This window comes from Astyanax mexicanus, chromosome 2 (genome assembly GCF_023375975.1).
Source record: "Astyanax mexicanus isolate ESR-SI-001 chromosome 2, AstMex3_surface, whole genome shotgun sequence".
NCBI classification, from domain to species: Eukaryota; Metazoa; Chordata; class Actinopteri; order Characiformes; family Acestrorhamphidae; genus Astyanax; species Astyanax mexicanus.
Window position 1 is genome coordinate 38,121,277 of NC_064409.1, and position 19,826 is coordinate 38,141,102.

The 19,826-nt window shown below is 36.6% G+C and overlaps 2 protein-coding genes across 17 annotated transcripts in view; both read right to left on the reverse strand.

Moving 5' to 3' along the window:
* LOC111197167 (scavenger receptor cysteine-rich type 1 protein M130-like) overlaps positions 1 to 4,028 on the reverse strand; it is a 28,467-nt gene extending 24,439 nt beyond the window's left edge. For 14 of the 16 annotated variants that reach the window (XM_049475157.1, XM_049475154.1, XM_049475152.1 and 11 more), the window contains exons 1-6: positions 3,800 to 4,028; positions 2,185 to 2,493; positions 1,750 to 1,803; positions 1,496 to 1,660; positions 1,277 to 1,366; positions 528 to 590 (exon numbers count right to left, since the gene is read on the reverse strand). In XM_049475157.1, the coding sequence (XP_049331114.1) occupies positions 528 to 590; positions 1,277 to 1,366; positions 1,496 to 1,660; positions 1,750 to 1,803; positions 2,185 to 2,493; positions 3,800 to 4,028 (910 nt within the window). Of the gene's footprint in view, positions 1 to 527; positions 591 to 1,276; positions 1,367 to 1,495; positions 1,661 to 1,749; positions 1,804 to 2,184; positions 2,494 to 2,725; positions 3,236 to 3,799 lie in introns of those variants that run through there. The other 2 variants (XM_049475159.1, XM_049475160.1) reach the window with 2 other exon arrangements.
* On the reverse strand, positions 4,000 to 19,587 carry LOC125799150 (deleted in malignant brain tumors 1 protein-like). Its single transcript, XM_049475206.1, has 9 exons — positions 19,284 to 19,587; positions 11,324 to 11,632; positions 11,050 to 11,195; positions 8,296 to 8,334; positions 6,333 to 6,450; positions 5,917 to 6,231; positions 5,258 to 5,581; positions 4,755 to 5,075; positions 4,000 to 4,085 (listed from the first exon to the last, which is right to left on the reverse strand). The coding sequence occupies exons 2-9, from the start codon at positions 11,532 to 11,534 to the stop codon at positions 4,075 to 4,077; spliced, it is 1,485 nt and encodes a 494-aa protein (XP_049331163.1). The 5' UTR covers positions 11,535 to 11,632; positions 19,284 to 19,587; the 3' UTR covers positions 4,000 to 4,074.
* Between the last annotated feature and the right edge of the window lie 239 nt (positions 19,588 to 19,826).

Below are 19,826 nucleotides of genomic sequence, written 5' to 3' on the forward strand. Positions count from 1 at the left end.
AGCATCAGGATGATGGCAGCAAGACACTGTTACTCAAAGACTCAAACTTTTAAAATACTAAGGGGTTTTCAATGTATTGGTACTGTCGCCCTCTGCGATCAGAACTGGTTGACAAATCAAAGTGTGTCCCTTTAAAAAAAAAACAAAAAAAAACTCCCACACACCAAAGGATATTAACTCACCTCAACATGCCTTTTGCAATCCTGTAGTTACCCCTGGGCAATCCTAAAATCACTATTACAAACTGTACAGTAGGCAAGACATTGTTTTTAACTTGTGCCAGACATGGATATAATGGAGTAGTCAAAGATAAATTGAATTTAGCATTAGCATTACCCGCTAACCACGCTCACTATTTTCCCGTTCAGGGGTGAGTCTTATCGGCCTGAAGCCTGATGCTAACTGCTAAAACACTTCAGAACCCTACACATATTGCATGGAACTTTTTTCTATAAAACAAAAAATATATATATGTTTTTTCTTCTGCATTAAAAATTCTAACACACATTCAGTATATGTCAACTTACCTGAGAGAAGCTCCTCATCTACGTCCTCATATCCTGAATGCTGATCTTCAGAGATAAAACTTCCTGTTAAAGGAGATCAGAACAGTCAGAATGCCAAAGTTCAATTATTTAATCAAAATCTACAGCAAAAAAATGTATTTGTAAGTCTGAAAATGAGATGAGGCTTTAAGCCCAATCCCATTTCACCCCATGGCCCTACCACTTACCCCAACCATTCTTTGAGTGTAAAGGGTGAAATCCTCCCCATAAGAATTGGGACAACACTTCATGCACCAGATACGTCATCAGAAGCACTAAGGTTCAGTAACCTAGCTAATTTTATGGCATTGTATGTCTTCAGAAAGGTTGGTGATTAAGGAACAATTGTCAATTTCTTAATTCCTGTTATGGGGAGCTTGGATTAGCTTTCATTTTATTTAATTGTTCTGTTCCGCCTTAAATGATGCAGCCTCTGCTGTCTCTTGCACCATTTAAGGTGAAATGGGAAAGTTGGCTAACAAACCCCATCCCTTTCCTCTGCTTTTTAACAGCAGTACAGGCCTGAATTGATAGTAACAGATATGTAATTCTTCCTATTATAGTCAGTGGAGTAACACATATTATTTTGAACCTGTAAGATAAGATAACAATGCTACAATTGATTTATAGTCATTTAAACACTCAGAATTGCTATTTGATATCTGACCTTAGATCCACTTTACATACTGTGTGAAGACTGCCTTCAGTGAAACTCTCTACATATAATTTACCTCTTTTAGTATATCTGTTAGTGACACATTTATGGTTAATCTCTTCATAGACTGCCTCAAGCAGAGTCTTCCTCCTCGCCTTAGAAATCACTGTGAGAGAGAAAGAAAGAAACATGGAGTCAGTTCAGTAGAAGAGAAGACTGATGACAGATTGAAGGACTAATGATGATTAGAGAAAGTACAGAAAGTGGATTTTAGATGATCTCTAAATCTCCCTACCTCTCCTGAGCACTCTGTTCTGATAAAACAGCACAACCAGAAGCACTAAGGCCAGGAAGAGCACAGATCCCAGAACCAGGAGAGACACTGGATAGATGTATGGAAAATTAGATGATAGATTTTTTGAAGGAGGGACTGTCTTTTTCTCTGTTAGCTGTGCTGGTACTGAAAACACAGAATAAAAACACTGTTGAACACTGCATAGTGTTGTTTAAACTTAAAAAAAAACTTAAAGGAACTAATTAAAAGAGTACCTGTGGTGTAAGTTGTAGTTGTTTCAGATGAAAAAGGTAATGTGACAAATATGTCTGAAAGAAATATCATAAAAATGGTCAAGAAAAAGAGGTTACAGAAGGAGAAAGAGATTAGAGCAGCATTATTTAAGAAATGGTATTTATTGTTTTTGTGTTTATTGTCTTTGAAACAAAAGAAGTATATGGCTGATATGGTAATATTGTAGGTATTTTCAAAAATATTGTTGCATTATTGTCTGCCAATGTTACTTAGTGTATTTATCAGTGTTGTGAGCCTAAATCAGCCATAATATAAATGCTATTCTCCCTTTTACAGGTCAGAGGAGCACAATAATAATAATATTGAACCTGACTGAAATACAGAGTACACTGCTTAACATAACCATAGTTATCTTAAGAGAAGTTAATACTAGATTAAAAAATGTTCTCGCACACCTGCACAGGTGACTCCAGCACTCTGGGAGCAGCCAGTGTGGATCTTCAGGGAATGAGGACAGTCCCACAGGTGAATCTCATTCCCTCTACACTTCACTCTGTTCATCCAGATAGTTCCTCCACCAGAACCATCAACAGCTCTTCTATTAGCACTCAGCGCCGGCCCACAACCCAGCTGCCTGCAGATCACCTGAGCATCCCTGATGTCCCACAGATCAGCACATATAGACCCCCACTCAGCATTATGATACACCTCCAACCTCCCAGAACAGATTTCCTCTCCTCCTCTCAACCTAATAGGCATGTAATCTACATCACACATGAACAGACACATGAATAATATTACATTTTTATAACAAAACTACAGCAAACTGCATTAGTGTTTTTATTTAATCAGTTTTCACTCAAATCAAAGATCAACTGATGAAAAGGGAAGTTTAGAATTATTTGACAAAACAAGTTAGAATGTAGGCACGAACAAATCTGATTAATATGTATACTTATTCAAGTAGTGAATGGAGTGGTAGTCAAATATTCGTACTTGAGCACTGACCCTGGTTTGGAAATAAGAAGAATTTTTGAAGGTTTTCAAATGCAAGCTGTTTCTTCTCTCCCAGAAATGGAGACACATGCTATAAATACTACAAAAATCAAATCAATACTACTAAACTCATTACTAAAATAATGATCTCAGCAATAACAATTGAGAGTTTCAATTGAGCGGCAAACCCCCTCATTTCACACCAACGCACAGAATTAAAAGTCAGTCTGGTTGTGCTGATTTTCAAATAACACCAGGCATTCTAACAGGGCGCACAGGAAACTTCAAGCTGCACCAGACTGCTCTTTTTCTCTAACCCCACCGAACTATTCCAGCAATGACAAAAACAATTTTTCAGTGCGATTTTCAGACAGAACAGGCTCCTATTAGTAAATGTACACCATTATTGTAAGTCACTTTGGACAAAAGCATCTGCCAAATGTAATGTAATTCAATGTAAAATATCTTATTATTTCACTCACAAATGTAAATTTTTTCTGATACACTTTACACTTTTTATTAAAATGTGTTCCCAGATGAGTGTTACCAGATGTGTAAAAAGCACAGCAAGGTGTAGCTTGTAGTCCCAAAAAATCTCAAGCAATCCTGCACACATACATTGCCATGAAGAAGTATGTGCCCCCTACAGATATACTGATATTTTTCTGATTATTAAAAAAACTTTAACATCAGACAAAGATAACCCGAGTAAACATAAAAAAAGCTCATTTTAAATGATCAGGAATAAAGGAATTTAAAGAATTTCTTGATTCTACAGGTCTGGCAGTAATCAGGCCTGGTTGAGTTAAGTGAAACTGAATACTCATCTATCCAAAAAGTGTAATTAATCACATTTTATTTTTTAGGGGGTGTTTGGATATTTTTTTTCCCTTAATAAATAAAATGATTATTTAAAAATTATTTTATATTTACTCAGGTTGTATACACTTACACAGGGAAAGAGGATGAGGCAAAGTGAGGGTGATCCGGTCACCACAACACTTTCTTTCAACACAACTTTCCATGAAAAACTGTTTTACTCATGCTCATCTACTACAAAGAAAAACAACATACCGGAGCAGGTAATGTGAGTCACCTCACTGCTTCTATCACAATTGTTCTGACTCCAGGATGAAGATGGACAGTGAAACAGAGTAGAGTCATGTTTCCTACATTTTACATCATCCAGCCAGTTAGGAGCTGATTCCACTCGTGCTTTGGTAGCTCTCTCAGTCTTAAATCTTCCACAGTTCAGCTCCCGACAGATCCATCCCATTGTTACACACATTCCCCCAGGTTCCATTATAGAACACCTCCAGATTCCCCTCACAGCCCTCAGTCAGTCTGATCTATTTATACTCTGATGAGAGAAAATGCTTTATGTTAGACCCTGGAGTTTTCATGTAGTTTAAAACAAACTTAATGAATCTACACTATTAGTTAAAAGTTTTAGAACACCCCCATTTTTTGCCATTTAAGCTCTCCAGCCCAGTTAATAACCTGAAATGGTACAAAATCCAGTGTGCTCAAATGGTACAAAAGTTAGCAGTGCCAGGGCCTTTAAACAGAAAAGGACCCCAAAAAAGTGTATATTGTTAAAAAAAAAAAAAAAAAAACTGAATATATTTGTTTTAAAGAAAGCTTTGGAAATTGGCGCAAAAATAAGAATAAATTAAGTCTTAGTCTGTAGTAAAGTTAGAAGAGAATGTGTTACTGCACTCTACTGCTGACTTTGTAGTAAACTGCACTTTTATCATAATACCTAAAAAAGACACCAAAATACAGATCAATTTGAAACAATTTAGTTTGCCCTTTAGATACATTCTGATACATTCTGACATTCAAAAAAACAAGAAAAAAAAAAAGGTACAGGAAGAGGTCTGGCTGACCCACATGGCAACAACTTTAGATTGGTTTAACAAGTCTTATTTTAACAGTTTAACTAAGTCTCACTTTCAGCACTGAAGAGAAAATGTAGAGGTCTGACAGGTGAAGTGTTGTAAGAACACCAGCAATCAGCACACTGTACCTGAGCAGACGACTCCTACATCATCCTTGTGTCCACATTCATCCTCTCCACACAGCTGATATCTGCAGTTCCACAGAGACGCCTCGTTCCCCTCACACTCCACCTCATTCAGCCATATGGGTCCAGTTCCAGATCCAAACCGGGCTGGTACTGGTACTGGAGCACTGAGGGCGACTCCACACTGCAGCTGTCTGCAGACCACCTGCGCATCCTCAATATCCCACAATTCATCACTCACTGTCCCCCATGATCCACTGTGGAAAACCTCCAGCCTTCCTGCACAGTCTCCCCCAGAACCAACCAGCCTGATGAAGCTGTAGCCTAAAATTAAGAGAAACCAGTTCAAAGTATGATTTCTTAGTTCACCCGTAGTCACATGATGATTGGTTCATTTCAGATTCATAATAATTATAATAACCCTTACAATAAAACAAAATAAAACTATTTCCCCCTAACAACAGGCATTATTCACTACAACTCCAAATAATTTGAATTAAATGTACCAGAGCAGGTGATGTAGAGCTGTTCCGTGGAGCTGCAGTTAACTGCTTGTGAGCTGCTGCAGTTCCTCAGATGAGCTTCACTCCCAGAGCAGTTGAAACCCGTCACACACATGTAGCTGTGTTCAGGACTGGATGAAGAGGAGCTGGAGGTGTTGAGTACAGAACCACAGCCCAGCTGTCTGCAGACCACAGAGGCCTCAGACTCACTCCAGGAGTCCAGCAGAACTCTCCTCCAGTCCTGCCTGAAGAAAACCTCTACCTCGCCCTCACACTCCATCCCTCCAGTCAATCTCACTACACCCTCATGAGACGCCAGAGAAGAACCTGAAAGTACCACAAATATATTTTAGATTTTACAGGCTTAATAAGATTGTTTTTACAGCACTTGAAATAAATCAGATTTAGAAATTAAACACATTGTTTTTTTACAGGTACTGCTGCATTAGCTGAGCTATATATGGAGCAAAATTAGAAATTGATTTTCAGAAATCAAAATTGTCTATGGAAATGTATATACATGTTCAAAACTGAGATACATTAGTAAATTAATTGAAGTGAAGTAAAAAAAAATATATATATAAGAACATTATAAGGGCACTTCCTCCTAAAATCACTTTACAGCCCATTGATAAGAATGTTTAAGATTCTTAAAAGCTCACCACTGCAGATGAGTCCAACATCCTGTTTATGAGAGCATGCAGTTCGACTCCATGATGAAATGGGACACTTTAACAGGTGTGTTTCGTTCCCCTGACAATCAAACACATCCGCCCAGATCCGGCCACTCCCCTCCCCAAACCAGTCTGACCCCAACACAGCCACAGCACTCCCACACTTCAGCTGAGCACAGAGGACACTGGAAGCTCTCATATCCCAGCTTACATCACACACTGTACCCCACTCACTGAGGTACTGGAGCTCCACTCGACCAGAACAAGAGTCTGAGCCGTTCATCAGCCGAGCCTGAGTATGACCTGAATTTACAACCAAGAGACTCGTAAAAGAGCAAGTTCTCTCCTATACTGTATATTATATAAAGAAATGTTAGACGATAATATCACATATTATACTGTACCAGAACATACAAGTCCCACATCATTACCATGAGAGCAGTTGTATTTGTGTGAAGAGGTTATTGGACAGAGAGTAATCTCAGATTCATCTCCTCTACACTGAAGCTCCTCTGACCACACCTGACCCTTCCCTTTACCAAAAGCAGCTGCTCCCAGAACCTCCACAGGAGAACCACAGCCCAGCTCTCGACACACAACCTCTTCATTAATGAATAAAAAAAATGAACACAAATAACAAAAATACTGCTCATTAATTACCCTACTTTGTGCCCTCTGACCTCCGACGCTAGATCCCAGTTCACAGATCATATCAAACCACATAATCTATCCAATTCATCCATGTTAATAATACAGATTAATTTAGCTAGGAAAACAGTTGGCATCGCCAAATAGCCATAGTGGCTAATCCGCCATTTTGAAAATCATAACAAAAGATTTATAGAAAAACAATAAATTTTTTTTTTTTTTTATTCTGACTTTTTTTGTTGGTCAAAATATAATTAAATATCTAAATTCTGTCCATATTTGATATCTTAATTCTGTCCATATTTGCATATTATTTTTAATCATTTTAAGCAGGGCTGGTATATTTTATTATTACACAGCAAAGCATTTAAGCTGTTATTGTAATAATAAATGTAAAAATGTTAACTATTTTAGAGTAGCCTAGAATATCTGGCATGTGTGACCTTCATTTATATTTTTTGTAATTTGCATACGAATAAAGGAGCATCAATTTATAACATTTTTTTTAAGATATGTACAGTATTTACAGCATCTTTACTGACTGATTTTTTTTAAGCGAAACAGCAGAGTGGTATAGAATACCATAGTCTGGCAATCTCAGTGTGTGATAATGTACACATCAGGAAGTTGTTCAGTTGAGCTGTACACATTTATATCAAAACGATAACACATCGACTAAAATTAATATATTGTGACATAAGTTTTGTCATATCGTCCAGCACTAAATTGTTAAGCTGGAAATGACACTGTTTCTAATTACAGTGTGTTGACTGGTTTTGTTTTGGCACATAAAGTGTTTGAGAAGTTGTCTGGAAGTGGAAAGGACTAATGCATTTTGTTTCATTCAGGTTATAATTTTGAAAACAAATGTTGTGCTCTAGCAAATCAGTACTGCAGACCCTTTTTTATTAAATTAAATTTTATCAAACAAAATGAAACTGACTAGACAATTTCTTGGGTTAATATTTTCAGCAATTAAATAAAAGTCAAAGCAAATGTAAAAAAAAAAACATCACTGCTTCTCACATTAGCTGTAACTGTCAGAATTTACTATGTAATAGAATATTTAATACGGAATAGGTATACAAAACAGTGACATTCCATCATATGATCTCTGATTTGATTTTGTCTATGATGTGTCGAAAAATTCTCAGAAAGTTCACAAATGTAATACATGTAATACGTACGTATTACAGTTTTTGTCTAATTAAAACATACCTGAACAGGTAAGCTCAATATCCATATTATGATTACAGCTGTGTTCCCCACCCTAATGATCCACAGAGTTTCAGTGTAGATCCAGTACACTTCACATGACTCATCCAGATCGGTGCAGATCCTGGAACAGCTGCATCAGCCCTAAACGGCTCTCCACAGCCCAACTCTTTGCACATGACAAAACCCGCTATGAAATTTGCACCAGCACCACAAATTGTTCCCCACTGTCCTCTGTGAAAAACCTCTGCTCTTCCAGCACAGCGACTGCCACCATCCGCCAACCTCACACTGTCTGTGTAAGAGAAAATAAGAACAAGAAAAATTTACCGAATTATGAACTAGTAAGAGTAAAAATGGGAAACATTTTTTTGAAAAACACTTACCTGCACACACCAGTCCCACATCATTATCATGGGAGCAGTTGTGTTTGAGTGAAGATGATTTTGGACAGAAGTGAATCTGAGATTCAGTTCCTCTACACTGAAGCTTCTCTGACCACACCTGACCCTCCCCTCTACCAAAAGCAGCTGCTCCCAGAACCTCCACAGGAGAACCACAGCCCAGCTCTCGACACACAACCTCTGCATCCTGCTGGTTAAAGTCAGCATCACACACTGTGGCCCAGCTCTCTCCATGAAGAACCTCCACTCTCCCAGAGCAGTGAGATCCACCAACCACCCGGACTCCTAAAAATTGTGAACATAAAGCTGAATTTAAAGATATGTGAGTCACTGCTTCAACATGAAAATGTCTTTCCATGTCATTGAATCTCTGACATTAACACAGCAAGAATGGTCAAAAGAGATATGGCATTTAACCTTCAGTGGAAAAGTTGACTAAATGAACGCTATCTGTTTCCTTACAAACAGTACTACTACGCTTAACTGGACCCTAAGCCTCTAAAATGGGTCCTTTCCCACCACTTACAAGACTTTGTTTTACATGTATGATATATTATGAACAGTTTCCTGTTCCTAGTTAACAGAAGGGAACATAAAATAATTTGCTGATACAATTTACCTGAACAGATGACTCCAGCATCTTTAGAATGATCACAGTTATGTTTACCCCATCCTGCTGATTCACAGTTCCTCAGTGTAGACTCAGAGCCACTGCAGTGCACATTATCCATCCAGATTGGTCCTGATGCTGATCCAAAGTAAGACTCATGATATGTATCTACAGCTTCTCCACAGCCCAGCTCTCTACACACCACTGCAGCATCTCTCATATCCCAGTTATTACCACACACTGATCCCCACTGTCCTCTATAAAGAACCTCCACTCTCCCAGCACAGCGACTGTCACCATCTACCAACCTCACACTGCCTGTACAACAGTGAGTAAGACAGACCAAGACATTGAGAAAGAATGGAAAAAACATGTATTTTCACCACTATTAATGATGTAAAGTAGAATTGTGGCTGAAAACTGAAATAATAGCAAGACATTTGCATTTTTGACAGAATTACAAAAAGTTTACATAAACATTGAGCTAATCTTAATGACATTAATCACAAACATGCAGCTCTTACCAGAACACACCAGTCCCACATCATTATCATGGGAGCAGTTGTGTTTGAGTAAAGATGATTTTGGACAGAAGTGAATCTGTGATTCGTTTCCTCTACACTGAAGCTCCTCTGACCACACCGGACCCTCCCCTCTACCAAAAGCAGCTGCTCCCAGAACCTCCACAGGAGAACCACAGCCCAGCTCCCGACACACAACCTCTGCATCCTGCTGGTTAAAGTCAGCATCACACACTGTGACCCAGCTCTCACCATGAAGAACCTCCACTCTTCCAGAGCAGCGAGAGCCATTAACCAGCAGGACTCCTAAAAATCACCATGAAAAAAAGAAAGCTTATTTATCAGTAATGATAAATGATTAAGCATGATGATGCTAAATATTGCACAATGAATGATTCATAAATGCATTGGAAAAAACTAAAGAGAGTATAAGGATTCAAAATAAGTTCAGTAAAGCTATGAATTACATTAAACAAATTAATATGGATCAGCAAAATTATGAAATCAGTAAAAAAAAAAATCAGTAAATTAATTGTTGGTTGAGAATTCCAGTGTACAGCACAGTTTGGTGATTGCTCATTTTAAACATACCAATTTACCTTGGCAATCAACAAGGATTTAGGGTGGGTTAAAAAGAAAAATCATATGTGCTGTACACTTTGCCTACATGGCAGATAATGTACAGTCCCTGTTTACAGCGTTTTACCTGAACAGATAACTCCAGCATAGGACACCCCTAATCAAAATGTATATTATTGTGACTACAGAAGGAAATAAAAATGACCTAATGTTTAGAACACATAACATTGAAGTGGACACGTCTATTTAGCATTTTTAATATTTTTTCCCTTTACAGTTTCAAAATAACAAAAATAAAAAAGAAAGATACACATAGACTTTTAATTTGTTGGCAATCCTGTGAGCAGTTATTTTCCAGACACTATATGACCTCCACCAGTCTTGTTACCTGCTTAATGGACTGGAGGAACAGAACAGTAGACACATACTTAATTCACCATTCTTGCTTTTAAACTATGTGCTGCCAGTACAAGTATTCTAAGTCTGTTCCACTCCAACCCAGAATATTACATGTGATTCACATGGATACATGTTGCTGTAGCCATTTTGTATAATGTGTTACTGCAGCTCCAAAAATCCACAAATTATCTCCAAAACAACAGTCTCTTGTGTCTGTTAGACTAGAGAAACTCATTACATTTGTCCAAAGTCTATTGTGTTTATAATTAGTGCTATCCATCAGGACGTTTCTGCTAGCTGTGTTTTTAATGTTTTTAAACTCACACTGCAAGGTATTCTAGACAAACACAGATCCCCTACACTTTATTACACTATTATCCACTAAAAAACAAATGCCAGAACAGTAATGCTGCACAAACATAACACCCTCACCCCAAACAAACAATATAATAAGTCACAAATATTTAATTTCACCAGGTCTTAATGGCAAACAGGTAATGGAGCACAGGGCTGAGCTACTGAGACAGAGGGCTGTCTAAGTATGAATAGATGAAGTCACAGGCTCATTGTGCTGAATGCAGTTCTTACCTGCACACACCAGTCCCACATCATTATCATGGGAGCAGTTGTGTTTGAGTGAAGATGATTTTGGACAGAAGTGAGTCTGAGATTTGTTTCCTCTACACTGAAGCACCTCTGACCACACCTGACCCTCCCCTCTACCAAACGCAGCTGCTCCCAGAACCTTCACAGGAGAACCACAGCCCAGCTCTCGACACACAACCTCTGCATCCTGCTGGTTAAAGTCAGCATCACACACTGTGACCCAGCTCTCTCCATGAAGAACCTCCACTCTCCCAGAGCAGCGAGAACCTAAAACCAGCCTGGCTCCTAAAATATCACAAGAGCATGAACAATGAGATAACAACAGGATTTAATAAATGAAAGTCAGACAGCACAGACACACAATGTAACTATTCAATACAGTGCACATATTATATGAACATAGTGTAGCTTGCCTGAACAGATGACTCCAGAATTGTGGGTTTCATTGCAGTCATGTTTACCCCATACTGGTGATCTACAGTTCTTCAGTCTAGACTCTGATCCACTACAGTCCACATCATCCATCCAGATTGGTCCTGATCCTGATCCAAAATGAGATTTGCCCAGTGCATCTACAGCTTCTCCACAGCCCAGCTCTCTACACACCACTGCAGCATCACTCATATCCCAGTCATCACCACACACTGTTCCCCACTGCCCTCTATGAAGAACCTCCACTCTCCCAGCACAGCGACTGCCACCATCCACCAACCTCACACTGCCTGTACAACAGACAAGGAATAAAGAAAGAAAGAAGCGAATAAAAAAAAAAGAAATAATAATAGGTCTATGCTTCTTCAGCGTCGCAAGGTTATTTAACATAATTCTTAACAGATTTCGCTAATTCAAACAGCCCGAAAATGTTTTAAATAGCTCAATTTTAACGCTCTAATTACTAAAAAAATGGCTCGGGTTCAGAATGACAGTTTATGGCTCAGGTCGGGTCTGGCTCGGGCAGAAAGTGCATGGATTTGGGCCGGGTCGGGCTGGATTTTTGGGCCCGATCTAAGCTCTACCGCTCCACACACTGCAGGCTTTTTGCAGCGGGGGAGCCATACACTTTTACAAAAACACAGTTAACTCTGGACTGGAAATATTCCGCTGTTTTAATCTTTCCAGACCTTGTCTCACCCCTAGGCTATTTTAATGAAGTTTTTCCAATAGCAAACTATTTAAAGTTGGCTTATTTAACGTTATATAATATTTACATTCTTCATGCTGATGCTAAGCTAATGGTGGGAATACACATTCATTGAACTCTAGACGAGAAATATGTGCACTTTTAATCTTGCAAGGTTTTTTTTTAATCGCTAGGCTTTTTTATTGAATTTTTCCAACAACAAACTATTTAAAATTGGCGTATTTACATAATATTTACATGTAAGTTACTTAACGTTACTTCTAATGCTAATATAATGCGGGGATACACTTTTAACACCTGACCAGAAATATGTGCAGTATTTTAACAAAACAATTTCAACAACAAGTTGGCTTATTTATATGAAATTTACATATAACGTTAACTTTATTCTTCACACGAACACTGAGCTAATGCTAAGCTAACAACACTAAGCTTACACCTGAGGAAAAATATTGTGCTGTTTTAATTTTCTCACACTTCGTCATGAAGCTATTTTATCTAGGTTTTTCCCACAAACAAAACTATTTCAAATTAGCTTATTCATAAGACAAGTTTCAAAAATCTGCTCATTTTCAAATGCAATTCATATTACATTTAAACTATGGCAATGTTTAGCTATCCTTAGACAACTAACGTTAGCTAACTACCTAGAAAGAGAGGCAAGGCCAGACGAGGCTGAAGTTGGCGTCTTATTCGCCAGTGTCTTATTCGGATTTTCCGGTCCACCTTAAAAAGTCGAAGTACCAATTATTCGCCAGTAGAGAGCAGGGTTGAGCCGAGCAAAACGAGTTTGGCATTTAGGGCATATTACACTGAGAATACATTGCCTGTTCTGGGTATTTCCAGTTGCCCGAACTCCAGATTATCAAATAGTCTGTTGAATTTGACACCACATTATGAAAATATAACTAGTATACTGTGAATAGCCTAAAGAACTTAACATTTAATGTACAGTTTTTTTTATTATGAGCCTCTGAACTTGGCATTTGAGAAGATTAAATGAGAATAAATTGCCTGTTCTGCATATTTCTAGATGCCCTAAATCCACATATTCAAATAGTCTGTTAAATTTGACACAAATTATGAAAATTTACATATGTAACTGTGAAAATCTTTAATAACTACAAAGATTACTGTACAGTTTATTATTATGACCCTCTGAACTTGGCATTTCAGAATATGTCAGTAGAATAAATTGCCTGTTCTGCATATTTCCAGTTACCCTAATTCCAGATTGTCAAATAGTCTGTTGAAATCAACACCACATTATGAAAATATACCTATTAAACTGTGAATAGCCTAAATAACAAAACATATTACTGTACAGTTTTTTTATTATGACCCTGTGAACTTGGCATTTGAGAAGATTAAAGAAGAATAAATTGCCTGTTCTGCATGTTTCCAGATGCCCTAAATCCAGATTCTCAAATAGTCTGTTGAATCGGACACCACATTATGAAAATATACCTATTAGACTGTGAGGAGCCTAAATAACTAGAAATATTACTGTACAGTTTTTTTTATTATGACCCTCTGAACTTGGCATTTGAGAAGATTAAAGGAGAATAAATTGCCTGTTCTGCATATTTCTAGATGCCCTAAATCCACATATTCAAATAGTCTGTTAAAGTTGACACAAATTATGAAAATTTACATATTAAACTGTGAAAATCTTTAATAACTACAAAGATTACTGTACAGTTTATTATTATGACCCTCTGAACTTGGCATTTCAGAATATGTCAGTAGAATAAATTGCCTGTTCTGCATATTTCCAGTTACCCTAATTCCAGATTTTCAAATAGTCTGTTGAAATCAACACCACATTATGAAAATATACCCATTAAACTGTGAATAGCCTAAATAACAAAACATATTACTGTACAGTTTTTTTATTATGACCCTGTGAACTTGGCATTTGAGAAGATTAAAGAAGAATAAATTGCCTGTTCTGCATGTTTCCAGATGCCCTAAATCCAGATTCTCAAATAGTCTGTTGAATCGGACACCACATTATGAAAATATACCTATTAGACTGTGAGGAGCCTAAATAACTAGAAATATTACTGTACAGTTTTTTTATTATGACCCTCTGAACTTGGCATTTGAGAAGATTAAAGGAGAATAAATTGCCTGTTCTGCATATTTCCAGATGCCCTAAATCCAGATTCTCAAATAGTCTGTTAAATTTGACACACAATTATGAAACTATACCTATTAAACTGTGAACAGCCTTTATGACAAAAAAAAAATACTGTACAGTTTTTTTATAATGAGCCTCTGAACTTGGCATTTGAGAAGATGTCAGGAGAATAAATTGCCTGTTCTGCATATTTCCAGTTACCCTAATTCCAGATTCTCAAATAGTCTGTTAAATTTGACACAAAATCATGAAAACATACCTATTACACTGTGATGAGCCCAAAGAGCTAAAAATATTACTGTACAGTTTTTTTTATTATGACCCTGTGAACTTGGCATTTGAGAAGATTAAAGAATAAATTGCCTGTTCTGCATGTTTACAGATGCCCTAAATCCAGATTCTCAAATAGTCTGTTGAATCAGACACCACATTATGAAAATATACCTATTAGACTGTGATTAGCCTAAAGAGCTAAAAATATTACTGTACAGTTTTTTTATTATGACCCTGTGAACTTGGCATTTGAGAAGATTAAAAAAGAATAAATTGCCTGTTCTGCATATTTCCAGATGCCCTAAATCCAGATTCTCAAATAGTCTGTTAAATTTGACACAAAATTATGAAACTATACCTATTAAACTGTGAACAGCCTTTATGACAAAAAAAAAAATACTGTACAGTTTTTTTATAATGAGCCTCTGAACTTGGCATTTGAGAAGATGTCAGGAGAATAAATTGCCTGTTCTGCATATTTCCAGTTACCCTAATTCCAGATTCTCAAATAGTCTGTTAAATTTGACACAAAATCATGAAAACATACCTATTACACTGTGATGAGCCCAAAGAGCTAAAAATATTACTGTACAGTTTTTTTTATTATGACCCTGTGAACTTGGCATTTGAGAAGATTAAAGAATAAATTGCCTGTTCTGCATGTTTACAGATGCCCTAAATCCAGATTCTCAAATAGTCTGTTGAATCAGACACCACATTATGAAAATATACCTATTAGACTGTGAATAGCCTAAATAACAAAAAATATTACTGTACAGTTTTTTTTTATAATGAGCCTCTGAACTTGGCATTTGAGAAGATTAAAGAAGAATAAATTGCCTGTTCTGCATATTTCCAGATGCCCTAAATCCAGATTCTCAAATAGTCTGTTGAATCAGACACCACACTATGAAAATATACCTATTAGACTGTGATTAGCCTAAAGAGCTAAAAATATTACTGTACAGTTTTTTTATTATGACCCTGTGAACTTGGCATTTGAGAAGATTAAAAAAGAATAAATTGCCTGTTCTGCATATTTCCAGATGCCCTAAATCCAGATTCTCAAATAGTCTGTTAAATTTGACACAAAATTATGAAACTATACCTATTAAACTGTGAATAGCCTAAATAACAAAAAATATTACTGTACAGTTTTTTTTTTATAATGAGCCTCTGAACTTGGCATTTGAGAAGATTAAAGAAGAATAAATTGCCTGTTCTGCATATTTCCAGATGCCCTAAATCCTCAGGGTCATAATAAAAAAACTGTACAGTAATATTTTTAGCTCTTTGGGCTCATCACAGTGTAATAGGTATGTTTTCATGATTTTGTGTCAAATTTAACAGACTATTTGAGAATCTGGATTTAGGGCATCTGGAAATATGCAGAACAGACAATTTATTCTTCTTTAATCTTCTCAAATGCCAAGTTCACAGGGTCATAATAAAAAAACTGTACAGTAATATTTTTAGCTCTTTAGGCTAATCACAGTCTAATAGGTATATTTTCATAATGTGGTGTCTGATTCAACAGACTATATGAGAATCTGGATTTAGGGCATCTGGAAATATGCAGAACAGGCAATTTATTCTTCTTTAATCTTCTCAAATGCCAAGTTCACAGGGTCATAATAAAAAAACTGTACAGTAATATTTTTAGCTCTTTAGGCTAATCACAGTCTAATAGGTATATTGTCATAATGTGGTGTCTGATTCAACAGACTATTTGAGAATCTGGATTTAGGGCATCTGTAAACATGCAGAACAGGCAATTTATTCTTCTTTAATCTTCTCAAATGCCAAGTTCACAGGGTCATAATAAAAAAAACTGTACAGTAATATTTTTAGCTCTTTGGGCTCATCACAGTGTAATAGGTATGTTTTCATGATTTTGTGTCAAATTTAACAGACTATTTGAGAATCTGGATTTAGGGCATCTGGAAATATGTAGAACAGGCAATTTATTCTTCTTTAATCTTCTCAAATGCCAAGTTCACAGGGTCATAATAAAAAAACTGTACAGTAATATTTTTAGCTCTTTAGGCTAATCACAGTCTAATAGGTATATTGTCATAATGTGGTGTCTGATTCAACAGACTATTTGAGAATCTGGATTTAGGGCATCTGTAAACATGCAGAACAGGCAATTTATTCTTCTTTAATCTTCTCAAATGCCAAGTTCACAGGGTCATAATAAAAAAACTGTACAGTAATATTTTTAGCTCTTTGGGCTCATCACAGTGTAATAGGTATGTTTTCATGATTTTGTGTCAAATTTAACAGACTATTTGAGAATCTGGAATTAGGGTAACTGGAAATATGCAGAACAGGCAATTTATTCTCCTGACATCTTCTCAAATGCAAAGTTCAGAGGCTCATTATAAAAAAACTGTACAGTATTTTTTTTTTGTCATAAAGGCTGTTCACAGTTTAATAGGTATAGTTTCATAATTGTGTGTCAAATTTAACAGACTATTTGAGAATCTGGATTTAGGGCATCTGGAAATATGCAGAACAGGCAATTTATTCTCCTTTAATCTTCTCAAATGCCAAGTTCAGAGGGTCATAATAAAAAAACTGTACAGTATTTTTTTTTTGTTATAAAGGCTGTTCACAGTTTAATAGGTATAGTTTCATAATTTTGTGTCAAATTTAACAGACTATTTGAGAATCTGGATTTAGGGCATCTGGAAATATGCAGAACAGGCAATTTATTCTTTAATCTTCTCAAATGCCAAGTTCACAGGGTCATAATAAAAAAAATGTACAGTAATATTTTTGCTCTTTAGGCTAATCACAGTCTAATAGGTATATTTTCATAATGTGGTGTCTGATTCAACAGACTATTTGAGAATCTGGATTTAGGGCATCTGTAAACATGCAGAACAGGCAATTTATTCTTCTTTAATCTTCTCAAATGCCAAGTTCACGGGGTCATAATAAAAAAACTGTACAGTAATATTTTTAGCTCTTTGGACTCATCACAGTGTAATAGGTATGTTTTCATGATTTTGTGTCAAATTGAACAGACTATTTGAGAATCTGGATTTAGGGCATCTGGAAATATGCAGAACAGGCAATTTATTCTTCTTTAATCTTCTCAAATGCCAAGTTCACAGGGTCATAATAAAAAAACTGTACAGTAATATTTTTAGCTCTTTAGGCTAATCACAGTCTAATAGGTATATTGTCATAATGTGGTGTCTGATTCAACAGACTATTTGAGAATCTGGATTTAGGGCATCTGTAAACATGCAGAACAGGCAATTTATTCTTCTTTAATCTTCTCAAATGCCAAGTTCACAGGGTCATAATAAAAAAACTGTACAGTAATATTTTTAGCTCTTTGGGCTCATCACAGTGTAATAGGTATGTTTTCATGATTTTGAGTCAAATTTAACAGACTATTTGAGAATCTGGATTTAGGGCATCTGGAAATATGCAGAACAGGCAATTTATTCTTCTTTAATCTTCTCAAACGCCAAGTTCACAGGGTCATAATAAAAAAACTGTACAGTAATATTTTTAGCTCTTTGGGCTCATCACAGTGTAATAGGTATGTTTTCATGATTTTGTGTCAAATTTAACAGACTATTTGACAATCTGGAATTAGGGTAACTGGAAATATGCAGAACAGGCAATTTATTCTCCTGACATCTTCTCAAATGCCAAGTTCAGAGGCTCATTATAAAAAAAACTGTACAGTATTTTTTTTTTGTTATAAAGGCTGTTCACAGTTTAATAGGTATAGTTTCATAATTTTGTGTCAAATTTAACAGACTATTTGAGAATCTGGATTTAGGGCATCTGGAAATATGCAGAACAGGCAATTTATTCTCCTTTAATCTTCTCAAATGCCAAGTTCAGAGGGTCATAATAAAAATAAACTGTACAGTAATATTTCTAGTTATTTAGGGTCCTCACAGTCTAATAGGTATATTTTCATAATGTGGTGTCTGATTCAACAGACTATTTGAGAATCTGGATTTAGGGCATCTGGAAATATGCAGAACAGGCAATTTATTCTTCTTTAATCTTCTCAAATGCCAAGTTCAGAGGGTCATAATAAAAAAACTGTACAGTAATATGTTTTGTTATTTAGGCTTTTCACAGTTTAATAGGTATATTTTCATAATGTGGTGTTGATTTTAACAGACTATTTGACAATCTGGAATTAGGGTAACTGGAAATATGCAGAACAGGCAATTTATTCTACTGACATATTCTGAAATGCCAAGTTCAGAGGGTCATAATAATAAACTGTACAGTAATCTTTGTAGTTATTAAAGATTTTCACAGTTTAATATGTAAATTTTCATAATTTGTGTCAAATTTAACAGACTATTTGAATATGTGGATTTAGGGCATCTAGAAATATGCAGAACAGGCAATTTATTCTCCTTTAATCTTCTCAAATGCCAAGTTCAGAGGCTCATAATAAAAAAAAAACTGTACATTAAATGTTAAGTTCTTTAGGCTATTCACAGTATACTAGTTATATTTTCATAATGTGGTGTCAAATTCAACAGACTATTTGATAATCTGGAGTTCGGGCAACTGGAAATACCCAGAACAGGCAATGTATTCTCAGTGTAATATGCCCTAAATGCCAAACTCGTTTTGCTCGGCTCAACCCTGCTCTCTACTGGCGAATAATTGGTACTTCGACTTTTTAAGGTGGACCGGAAAATCCGAATAAGACACTGGCGAATAAGACGCCAACTTCAGCCTCGTCAAGGCCAGCACGTGCAGGTGGTGTAAGACACTACAAACACATACATGATCATAAAATAAAGGACCTGGTCGAACTTACCTTATATCTTAGTAGCACAACAAGTCCTGAGGTGAGCTGAGCTGAGCCTAAATGAGCTGTGCTTCCGCAGCAACTAAAAATGTGCTGCTTGGCGCGTTGTGGAGTTTGGGTTGTGATTATAGACTGTATAAAAGTATGGTCTGGACGGTCCCCATTTACTCTCATTAAGGCGTTTTAAAGCCAAAATATGGCCGAAATGGAAGCTGCCATCTTGCCTGCGCTTGCAGAGGCAGTAGAGGCAAATTGGAGCCAGAACTGGCGTGACAGAGGTGGGAGGCGGGGGGCGGGGCCGTGTGACTGCTCAAACCCCGCCCACTCCACGTAATTTTCACCAAACAAGTTTAGTTACTTTACTTAGCTAACCTGAGTTGGCTAACCTAGTTAACTATCGTTAAGTACCTAAGGCTAAACGTAACGTAAATACTAAAATTATGGAGAAGAACGAAGTATGTGTAAGGGACAGTATTAGTATAACAGTAACGGCATTAGAAATGTGTGTTACCACTAGGCACCTGTAGGTGGTTAGATTCGGATAATTACAGT